The following is a 12,152-nucleotide window of genomic DNA, read 5'->3' as shown; positions in this document are numbered from 1 at the left end:
GTTTCCGTTAAGGAGTTTTTATGCTGGAAGAGATTCCGTAAGCGCCCACTTTCGGATTCTGCTAGCGACTAACGGAGCCATGCTTGAGGGGCTCCGTCGTAGGCAGAGGTTTGCGGACTTGGCCAAACTCTGAGGGACTAGGATTTTACGCACAAGCTGCTCATTATCCCATCACACACACATTCTACTCATGTAAAAACACCAGGCAGGCCCCACAAATAACCCAAAGATTTAAAATAAAAGGACATACAGTGGTACCTCGGGTTTCATACACTTCAGGTTACATACGCTTCAGGTTACAGACTCCGCTAACCCAGAAATAGTACCTTGGGTTAAGAACTTTGCTTCAGGATGAGAACAGAAATCGTGCTCTGGCGGTGCAGCGGCAGCGGGAGGCTCCATTAGCTAAAGTGGTGCTTCAGGTTAAGAACAGTTTGAAGTTAAGAACGGACTTCCGGAACAAATTAAGTTCTTAACCCGAGGTACCACTTGTATTCTACTCATGTTAAACACATGCTGATTCCTGGACCGTCCGTGGGCCGGATTTAGAAGGCGATTGGGCCGGATCCGGTCCCTGGGCCTTAGTTCACCTACCCATGATCTAAATCTTTGCGCTGAGCAAAGACATTTTCTACTTGTCTCGCTCCCATAAGAGGCAGTGATGGCCACCAACCTAGATGACGTTAAAAGAGAATTGGGCAAATTCATGAAGGCTTTTAAGGGCTACCGGCCATGATGGCTATGCTCTGCCTCCGTTAGTGGGAGGCAATCATGCTTCTAAATACCGGTCACTAGAAACTGCAGGAGGGCAGAGTTTCTCTTGCACTCAGGTCCCGCTTGCAGGTTTCCCACAAACATCTGGTTGGCCACTGTGAGAACAGGAGGCTGGACTAGATGGGCTTTTGCCTCGATCCAGCTGGTTCTTCTTACGTTCTTGCGCATTGCAACATGTTTTCCTAGCTGTGCTGAATTTCATCGATTTTTGTGCCTGCTGTTTCTGTGCTTCGATTGATTGATTAATGGATTGATTGCAACTTTATGATGATGATGATTGATTGCATGTTGCACTAGGTGTCTTATACTGAAAGGTGACATAGAGATTCTAGAAGCAATAATAAACATACTGATTGAAATCCACCTAGCCCCATAATCAATCTGTGATGGACTCTGGAGTTGCACTGATGAATCTGTTAAGAGCCCTCCCCATAATTTTTAGTATTTTCGACTGCCCGAAACTGTAAATCCATTTTCCTTGGACATAAATGAGACACTTTGGACCACACCCTTCTCTTGGTGGTTGGGTTCCCCCCAAATATCTCTGCTGCTACCGAAACCAGTGGGGAGCTGTCAGGTGCCCAGCGCCTCCCTGGATGTTCCCTTGCAAAGTTTCTTGCATAAATTGGAGTCTGAGTCAGATGCTGATGGGGCATTTCCTTTCGCATCTGTGCCGGCTCCAAATTTGGCACTTCCGCCTTGAAGCCCCTCTTTTCTCGCACCGAACGCCTTTTCCCGCCTTGAGGATGTGTGTGGGCAGCTTGTTGATGCTGATTGTCAAGCTCTGTAGCGTGTGTTGTCCCGCCCCCCCATCCTTGCTCAAAACTTTTAAATAGAGGCTGATTGAGAAGGACTCCTGACTTCCTGCCTTCGCTTTATTTGATCATTTGTCTTGCTTAAAAAACCGCCATGCAGGACTCTCCTCCCCTCTGACTTTCCTCGTGGATGTTGAGGACATTCTTTGCATACCGGGGTTAATTACTGTATGAAATCACGTCCTGGCTTTATAAGTGAATGATGGCAGGACGCTGGCAGCTCTTTCATCGGCGGGCCAAAATGGAATCAAAATATTTCCGGTACATATATATCTATATCTAGATATATTACTTGTAAATGGCCTTCTCTTGGAACACCCGTTCAGGGGGCGGCTGTTACGTGGCCCTTTGTACTGAATTCCTTCTGCATGTTCTATGGGAGCATCTGGCTTGAGTTCTTAATTTCCAAATTGACGGTTTCATCGGGCTTCTCGCTATTTGAAGGGTATCGGCTCAAAATGATGGATCGTATGAACCCCCGTGAGTAATAATTTTGGTGCTGTTTAGTGGCCCAATTTAGGTAAAAGAGCTTTTGGCAGGCAGATTGGCTGCTGTCTCCAGCTGCCCATCTAAATCTTGCTTACATGGATGAAAGCTTTTTTTAACTTTTTATTTTTCATGTACAGTGGATGCCCGGGTTGCAAACGTGATCCGTGTGGGAGGCATGCTCGCAACCCGCAGCGCCGCGTCTGCGCACGCTTGCGTTGTGACCCGGCGCTTCTGCGCATGCGCAAAGCGCAATTTAGCGCTTCTGCGCATGTGCAACTGCCGAAACCCGAAAGTAACCTGCTCTGGTACTTCCAGGTTTCGGTGGGTCCGTAACCCGAAAAAACGCAACCTGAAGCGTCTGTAACCCGAGGTATGACTGTATAACAATAGCGTGTAAAAAAAAAACCACAATACATAGAAGCCTTTTTCCTTGTTACATTTACCTTTCCTCCAACTTGCTCAAGGCAGCATACAGAGCTGTCTTCCTCCCTGTTTTATCTTTACAACAACACCGCAAGGTAGGTCAGGCTAAGAGACAGTGATGGTCCCAAAGTCACCCAGTGAGCTTCATGGCTGTGTGAGGATTTGAACCCTGGTCTCCCAGGTCTCAGTCCAGCACTCCAATCACTACACAAATACTGGCTTATATTTGGTTTGGTATGCAATTCTACTTTTTGTATCATTATTCTTAAAATACGTAGGGGGAATCTGAAGAGCAGTGCACTGTTTCACTGCTGCATACCAGATCTCTCCAGGAAAGTTATTGTGATGCTGGCGTTGAGGCCCCAGTTTCACTAGGTCTTGACCCTGGGATGAGCCCGTGCCACTGCTCTACAAAATCATCTTCCACATTTGCTTCGTTGCCGGTACTTGCTCTGTCCATTGGGGCCAAATTGCCATATTAAAGATTTTCCATTCTCTGTCTTCCAGTTTCCAATTTCTTGGTCTTGTTGAATCTTATCTTGACTGATTTTCTGCCTCTGCTTTTCGCTGGTTTAGAATCTGTTAAAAATCCAGGGAAATCATGAGGGCATTTCCTTTATTGGTGAGGGACACGGGTGGCGCTGTGGGTTAAACCACAGAGCCTAGGACTTGCCGATCAGAAGGTCGGCGGTTCGAATCCCCGTGATGGGGTGAGCTCCCGTTGCTTGGTCCCTGCTCCTGCCAACGTAGCAGTTCGAAAGCACGTCAAAGTGCAAGTAGATAAATAGGTACCGCTCCGGCAGGAAGGTAAACGGCGTTTCTGTGCGCTGCTCTGGTTCGCCAGAAGCGGCTTAGTCATGCTGTCCACCTGACCCGGAAGCTGTACGCCGGCTCCCTCGGCCAATAAAGCAAGATGAGCACCGCAACCCCAGAGTCGGCCACGACTGGACCTAATGGTGAGGGGTCCCTTTACCTTTACCTTTTCCTTTATTGGTAAGATGAAAATGCATTGCATATTAAGAAATTTACAAGGTGTTTACCCCCCCTCCCCACATTCTAACCAATTATAGGCATGCATTTAAAGTATCTTTTCCTTCACACTGCAATCTTCAACTTCTTTTTGTAAAAGTAAAAGTAAAAATCTGAATAAAAATGGTTGGGGTGTATGTGGGTGTGTATCCATTTTATTCCTGGTCACCATAGATTTATTGTAATAATAACAATTTTGTATATGTACTGTGTTTGTATATATACTTAGTCAAGTTCAGAATAGGCAGTGTCTCCCCTCCCCCAGAAACAAAAAAAAGATTCCTTCACACAAAATAGCTCTATTTACACACACACAAAAGCCTCCCTCAGACTTTTTGTAAAGGAAAACATGTTGAGATTACTGCTTGGCGATAGTCATTGTGCGTTTTCCCCTGAGCGGTTCCGCCCCACTCAAACCTTTGAGAAGGTTGCCCCAGCCCAATTTATTTTCCGCTGCTCTGTACTGCCAAAATAGTTGTCAGACTTTTGTTCCCATATAATAGCTACAGAATACAATTTTGCTTCTGTTGTGGGGAAGATCTGCGCCCTGAAAGCTATAGAAAACGGCATAAAGTCAACAGTTGCAGAATCTCCTGGAACTGGCATTGATGTGGAAGACTTCAGGAGAGCAGCTTGGTCAGAACTAGGGGTGGGCGAGAAATTCGGTTTGATATGCAATTTAGTGCATGCTTATCTAAATTTGCACATTCCAAAATGACAGGTGAGCCTTCAAGATTTGCAACCCTCCCAAGCTCGTGATACAGTTCTCCAACCCCAAAATGGTGTACAAAACACATATATTAGGGGGAACGTTGCACAAAAATGCATATATTAAGAACACAGGAAGAGACTGCTGGATCAGGTCCATAGCCCATCTAGTCTAGCACCCGGTTTTCACAGTGGCCAATCAGATGCCCCCATGGGAAACCCACAAGCAAAATATGAGCACCAAGTCTCCCTTCCTGTGGCTTCCAGCAACTGGTATTCAGAAACATGGCTACCTCCAACTGTGGAGGTGGAGCATAGCCATCCTGGCTAGCAGCCATCGAGAGCCTTCTCCTCCAGAAATTTGTGCAGTCCTCTTTTAAAGCCATCCAAGATGGCGGTCTTTACTGCTTCCTGTGGGAATGAGTTCCATAGGTTAACCCTGCGCTGTGGGAAGGAGTCCTTTCTTTTACCTGTCCCGAATCTTCCATCTTTCAGCTTCCTTGGACATGCACGGATGTGCTTAAGTTTGTGCACGCTCTGTAGTTTGCAGCTGTACCAGGGGTGGGCAGCCTCAGGCCTGTGGGCCAAATGCAGCCCTGCAGGCCTCTCTGTAGGGGCCCCTTGGAACTCTAGCTCTGCTCCTCCTTCCAAGTGCTTTTGCTCATGTGGAACATAGAATCATAGAGTTGGAAGAGACTCATATGGAACATAGAATTTTAGAATCATAGAGTTGGAAGAGACTCATATGGAACATAGAATTTTAGAATCATAGAGTTGGAAGAGACTCATATGGAACATAGAATTTTAGAATCATAGAGTTGCAAGGGACTCATGTGGAACATAGAATCATAGAGTTGGAAGGGACTCATGGGACATAGAATCATAGAGTTGGAAGGGACTCATATGGAACATAGAATCAGAATTGCAATGGACTCATATGCAACATAGAATCATAGAGTTGGAAGGGACTCATATGGAACATAGAATCATAGAGTTGGAAGAGACTCATATGGAACATAGAATTATAGAATCATAGAGTTGCAAGGGACTCATGGAACATAGAATCATAGAGTTGCAAGGGACTCAAATGGAACATAGAATCATAGAGTTGCAAGGGACTCATATGGAACATAGAATCATAGAGTTGCAAGGGACTCATATGGAACATAGAATCATAGAGTTGGAAGGGACTCATATGGAACATAGAATTATAGAATTATAGAGTTGCAAGGGACTCATATGGAACATAGAATCATAGAATCATAGTTGGAAGGGACTCATCTAGTCCAACCCCCTGCAATGCAGGAATACGTAGCTGTCCCATATGAGGATCAAACCTGCAACCTTGGTGTTATCGGCACCATGCTCTAACCAGCTCTAACCTTCAAGTCCTTGAACTGCAGGAATGCCTCTTCCTTCCCTGGATGGAGAGATGTGTGCAGTGTACATTTGTGTGAGTGTATGCAACATGCAACATTGCCTACTAACATAAGTGTTGCATCCATTACTCTCCACACGTTCTACTTTTAGCCCTGCCTGCCACTGAAAGGTTGCCCACAAGTAGGGATGGGGTTCACTGTTCTGTACCTGTTCATCTTTTGATCACATTGTCATTTCTCAAACTCGGCCTGCAGTGATTCGCTGAATGTGTATAATCTCTTGCAAAAATAGTGTTATTATTCTTCATTCTCCTGATGGTGGCATGGTTGCCTCTTGCATAGAGTGCATTTCCCTGATATGTGCATATTTTTCGCTATTTGCAGTACCCGCTGCTGATATTGATCGCCCATCCTCAAGTAGCCATCTGGCCCCAGGGGGTAGGAAAACAAAACAAAAGATTTAAAATCAATATCTGCGGGCGAATGGCACAGGCCATCAGCAGGACATCTCCTATGGGGAAAAAAACATTTAACATATCTTCCCCCTTCCTCTTCTTCTTGAAAGCTTGTAAAAATCCTCTTTAAAAAAAAAAAAAAAGTTGTTGTTTCCTCTTCTGCATGAGAAATAAGTGAAAAACACGATATTAATATATGCTGACGAGAGTACAGAAAACTTGTGTGCTTTGCAATGCCCTCGGTTTTGTACAGCAGTGTGTGAGACTGTGCCTCTGGGGAGCTCAGAGAATAATTCTTCTAAAATTAAAAAGCGAGATTCTGATTTTAAGGTTTTGTGGTGTTGGGATGAGGCAAGAAGCCAACACAGGCTTGGAGGTGGGGGGTGGGAAGCTGCATTGACCCCACCACAGTCAAAGTCCATAGTTGGATTGCACTATGCCTTCTTTAACAGAGGAGAGAATTGTCTTCTGGTCTGATGACGATTAAATAAGGAAAACTTTACAATAAACAGAAGGTCATTTCCTGGCCTGTTAAGATAATTTATCAAACGCCCTTCACCCTAAGGTCCCAATGCGGATTACGGCGTTAAAATACAGCATTAAAAAAAAAAAAGTTGAAAGCAACTTACAGTCATAAACATATGAGGGGTCCTAAAAAATATGCACCTAAATTGACAATTTAATTGTTACTGGTGTGGTGTAATGGTTAGTGTTGGACTGTGACCTGGGAAACCAGGAGACTCAGACATGAAGCTCATCTTGGGCCGGTCATCATCTCTGTGGCTAACCTACCTTGCAGGGTTGTTGTGAGGGTGAAAGGGGGGGGGTGCGGAAGAGAACCATGCACACCACCTTGAGCTCACTGGAAAATAAAGGTGGAAAATAAATATAATAAATAATAATACATCAATTAATTTAAAAAACAACAACAGGGTAAAGAGGTACATCTTCAGCATTGTCTGGAAGCTGTATAATGAGAGTTCCGGATGCACCTCTGTTGCATTCAGCGGATGAGTTTGGGAGTTGGGACCTTGACCTTTCCCTAACAATAGATCTCTGCCTCTTCATACACCAGGGCCTTTCTCTGTCTCTTTGTGCGCCAGGGCTGGATAAGAACCCCCCTGTTTTAACACTACACATCCCTGTTTTGTGTTTTCCCCCCTCCAGTATGGTGACTACGACCCCACTGTTCACAAGCGTGGCTTCTTGGCCCAAGAAGAGTTGCTTCCAAAGCGGGTAAGGCTCTGTCTTGCTCAGTCGGACACTAGCAAAGGTGGAGAGGCCTCAGATCTTAGGCAGAGAGCAGCATGCCGGGCCTGAATCCCAGAGAGCTGCTGCCAATCAGTGTATGCTGAGCTAGAGGGACGAGTTGTTCTGCTTCGGCATAAGGCAGCTTGCTGGCTTCCTTGGACATGGGATGGCTGTTAAATGATAGCAGAACATCAGAATTGCCTTTTCCCCAAACACGTTTTCCAGATTGGGCTCTCCAGCTCTGCTGAAGATAATGTCCATTCTTTTGGTCTTCTTCACAAAGTTTCTTGGATGGGGAAGGGCTGTAGCTCAGGGCAGTGGCGTAGCGTGGGTTGTCAGCACCCGGGGCAAGGCAAGTAATTTGCTCCTCCTAACCCGTGGATTTGCGCCCCCTAACCCGTGGATTTGCCCTAACCCCAGATGTTGCGCCCGGTGCGGCCGCCCCCCCCTGCACCCCCCACGCTACGCCACTGGCTCAGGGGGTTTCAGGTTTTATCCCCAGCATTTCCAGGTGGAGTTGGAGAAGACTTCCTATCTGAGCTTCTGCCAGCCAGTGTAGACAGTACTGAGCTAGATATACAAAGGCCCTGACTCTATATAAGGCAGATCCCTACAGCTCAGGCTTCCTCAAACCCAGCCCTCCAGATGTTTTGAGACTACAATTCCCATCATCCCTGACCACTGGTCCTGCTAGCTAGGGATCATGGGAGTTGTAGGCCAAAAACATCTGGAGGGCTGAGTTTGAGGAAGCCTGCTACAGCTGATGGGACCTGTGGTCCCAAAAGCATCTGGAGGGTAGACTGCTTTAGGGCTTGAAGAAGCCTAATTGTCTGTCTGCCTGGGCTAATAATGTAATTGTAATGAACTGTCATGTAATGAACAGGAAGTGGTTTGTTTCCCTACTTTGTTGAGATGCAAAGATGCATACCTTGGTTGGGAAAGTCCATGCCTCTGTCTGTCTGCTTCAGTTACTTATATTGGGCAACAGTGGCTCAAAGACAATACAGTACCACTTGATGAGCCATCCTGCGGGATGTGGCATTTCAAACATGGTCTAACTTTGACCATTAGCCTGCACTGTCCATTTCTGAGACAAAACTGCAGGTAGGTGGGGCTCCACTGAGCTAAGCTACTTTATAGATCCTAGAATTGCAGAATTGGGACTCCCAGTCCAAACACCTACAAACATAGCTAAAGACTCCCTGCCAGATGGCCATCCAACCTCTGCTTAAAAACCTCGAAGGAGAGGTATTCCACTCCACTGTTTAACCAGCTCTTTAACCTCAGAAAGTTCTCCCCAATAATTGGAATCGCCTTTCTTGGAATTTGAATCCATTGGTTTGGGTCCAGCTCTCAAGAGCAGCAGAAAACAAGCTTGCTCCATCTTCCATGTGACAGCCCTTCAGATATTTGAAGATGGCTTTGTGTCTTACTCTTCAGGTGATAAACTTATACCAGATGACCCCGGAAATGTGGGAAGAAAGAATAACAGCTTGGTATGGCCAACATCGAGGCAGAGCCAGGTGAGTCTTTGCATCCTCAGTGCCCTTTTCATAGCACTTTGAGGGGTTTTTGTTCCAATCGAGTGGTATATGAATTTTACGAAATAAATAGTAGCTGGCATACTAACCAAAGTTTTTATATTCATAACCATGAGAGCTGGAAATTTGAAAATTTGTAGGATTCTGAAAAATCTTAAGAGTTGATGTGCAGCCTGCCCTGAAAGCAGAATCTCACATCCTTTGTTTTAAGGATGGCAGCAAAGCATAGGTCTGATCAGGGAATAATGGACAAGTAACTTATGCTTGTGACCTAGAGAAGGAATCCTTGTGGAAGTCCTATAACATTTAGACGTCTCTAAGATAAGCATAGAAAACGGGTAGCCTCCTGGTTACCCTTATTTTGTTCTGCTCCTTTCCTTCCATAATAGTGGAGGCTGACCCAATAGGGCAAATGGGACAGTTCCCCACCAGTCTCCCTTCTTATTTACAACCAGCCCACGGGGTGGCCCTGCATCTCATTGGCTCTGGTTCTTCCTACTTTTGGTACCTCTGCCTTCTGCCCTTTGAGTATCAGTAGCACCAACCACTACTGTACCCTACAACACAGCAGTGGGCAACTCTTTGTTTTCACTAAGGGTGATCAACTATGCCCCTGAAATTTAGGGTGTTTGGGAAGGGGGAAAATAAAAATGTTGTATTTCCTTTGCTGAACATCCATTTTAACAGAAATTAGGATGCAGTAAACCTGCAGGAAGGGATTTTCTGTGGATCTTTTTTTGCTTATATCTCTTACATATAATAAAAAGGGAAGGTTGTGGAGGCAGCATGGCGGCAGCAGCAGAAGAAAAGAGCTCCTGAAGCCAGCCAGAGTAAAAGGCTCTGGTGACCGATTCCCGGACCCCCCAGAACTGCTGCTGCCAGCACTGCCAACGGAGAGGAATTGGGGGTGCCCGGGCATCTATCAAAGGAGCCAAAACACCCCCCCCACGACCTTGATTGAGCCGGAAAGGCACCCGACCCCCCCCCCCAACAGCCGAGAGGAGCTCCAAAACCCGGAGGACAGTGGAACTAACGCAAAGAGGGAGAAAGAAAGGGAGAGAGAGGAAGAAGAAGAAAGAAAGAAAAAGGAGCCCCAAATTTACCGTTGCTGCCCCCATCTCTGCCGACGGGAAAGCAGAGGAGAGGTAGGTGAGCACGGTGAAGGCAAAATAGGCTTCGGGGAGGAAGGAAAAAAAAAACAAAAACGCACGTGGCTGAGCCCTACCGGGAGCTCCAGCGGCAAGGAGAACACAGAGAAGCTGCATAACAAAGGAGACCACAGAAAAGAAAAAACAACCTCCCCCCCCTTTTTTTTTAACACCCCCTTTTTTTAACCCTTTCCTCCCCCTCCCTCCCTCCCTTTAAAGAAAATATATATATACATCTTTCTTATCCCTCCCCCCCCATATACCTACTTTTACCACTTTTCTTTTTAAAAGAGGGGCCACTGCTGCTGCAGCCACCCTTTATTTGAATCTTTACTTTTATTTCTATCTTTTCTACTCACTATTTAAAGACACACTTTTCCACACACACATCCTCAATTTAAACCTCATTTTATTTCCACCTCAAACCCCCCTCTTAAGATTTAAAATGGCAGTACCCAGAAAACAGCCCTGAACCATCACAGGCCATTTCCTGGGACTGCCACTCCGCCCCAGACTTTCCACTCTCTTTTACCTACCCTCTTTTACCTATACTTTACTCATTTTAAAAAAAATAAAAATAAAAAGCTTTATTTAAAGACACCCCCCCTTTTTTTTTTTACCTTTAATTCTCATTTTTATCTTTTACCCGTACATTTTTGGTTGCTTTTCTGCAGACGGAGAGTGGTGGCGGTGGTTGGGGGGACATATTATTATTATTTTTTAAAAGACAGAGCAGAGCCATACAATTATTCTTCTTTTCTTTCTCTTTTTAAAGCTCTTGTTCGCCTGCTCCTGAGGGGGGAATCTTTCGCCCCCAGCTACGACCACCACTCTCTTTTAAAACAAAAATTTCCTCCATATACCCATTTGGAGAACAAAAAATAACTGCATGGTTTTGTTTGATTTGTTTTTCTTAAGAATAATATTTCCCCCTGGTTATTGTTGTTATTTTTTGCTTGTGGGAAAGTAATTAAAAATGGAGGAAAATTAAACATATACCCTCTAATCTCTTGCATCTCTACCTGCTAACCCCCTTCCCTTTATATGAACTGTCTGTCCGTTAGTATACCCATCTCTACTTACCTGCCCCCCCCCGCCTCGGCGGCACCGCTGAGGCATCTACAGAAGCCCTAGAGAAGTTCTTAAAACACAGGCTAGAAGTGACACAAATGACCACCTAATCGAAACGCTCTGTAAAAGCCACCAGCCAACAAAGCCTGATCAGCTCAGCAACCCAACAATACCCAGGAATCACCACTGCCACAACTCCTAACCACCACACGCCCAACCCCAAGAGGACGCCAAGCCAACCTCAAACCAAAACCATCAGGGAGACCGAGATGACACCAACCAGGGAGATGGCAAACAATGCTAAGATGGTAGCTCCCCTTCAAGATGATGACCACCCAATAACGAAACGAGATCTGAGGGAAATGGAAGCACGATTAGAAGAAGCACTGAAGGCCACAATGGCTCCCATGCAGGTACTAATCAACAATCTAACCTCCAAAGTGGAAGCTCTAGAGAACAAGAACCAAATGCAAGAAAGAATAATAGAACAATACCGGGAGGAGAACGCACGTGTGAACAAGAAACTGGACGAACTGGTAAACCAAATGGAAGCAGAACACAACGAGATGAAAATTAAGCAAGCCGACCTTGAAGACCGCAATAGACGTTGTAACATCCGCTTCCGCAACTTTCCTGAAAAAACAGAGGAGAAAAGCCCAGCAGACCTAATTATACGCTGGCTGAAAAACACAATCCCAAGCCTGAAACTTGAGGCAGAGGACTTGGAGAGGGCTCACAGAGCCCTAAAACCTATGCCAAAACCCAGCGCCCCCCCGAGAGACATCATTGTATGTTTCACACGCTACCGAAAGAAGGAAGAAATATGGCACCAACTCAGAAACTCAAGCAACCTTCGATATGGAGAAACCCCCATTCTGGCCTTACAGGACCTATCTCAGGATACCCTAAACCGGAGGAAAAGCCTGCGCCCATGCACCCAGCGTCTCCAACAAGCAGGGATCAAATACCGATGGGGCTTCCCCTTCCGCCTCATTGTAACAACGAACACAACACAACACATGGCTACCAACATACCTGAGGCCCTGCAACTACTAAAGAACCTTGAACT

The 12,152-nt window shown here is 45.7% G+C and overlaps 1 protein-coding gene across 4 annotated transcripts in view; it reads left to right on the top strand.

Annotated features, from left to right (window-relative positions):
• NF2 (NF2, moesin-ezrin-radixin like (MERLIN) tumor suppressor) overlaps window positions 1-12,152 on the top strand; it is a 103,348-nt gene that overhangs the window by 29,356 nt on the left and 61,840 nt on the right. For all 4 annotated transcript variants that reach the window (XM_028711254.2, XM_028711256.2, XM_028711255.2 and 1 more), the window contains exons 5-6: window positions 7,240-7,308; window positions 8,764-8,846. In XM_028711254.2, coding sequence (XP_028567087.1) covers window positions 7,240-7,308; window positions 8,764-8,846 — 152 coding nt within the window. The remainder of the gene's footprint in view (window positions 1-7,239; window positions 7,309-8,763; window positions 8,847-12,152) is intronic.

The sequence above is a fragment of the Podarcis muralis genome, chromosome 16 (assembly GCF_964188315.1).
Source record: "Podarcis muralis chromosome 16, rPodMur119.hap1.1, whole genome shotgun sequence".
NCBI classification, from domain to species: Eukaryota; Metazoa; Chordata; class Lepidosauria; order Squamata; family Lacertidae; genus Podarcis; species Podarcis muralis.
Note: the sequence above shows the minus strand (reverse complement) of the source record. Positions and strands in the feature narration are given on the sequence as shown.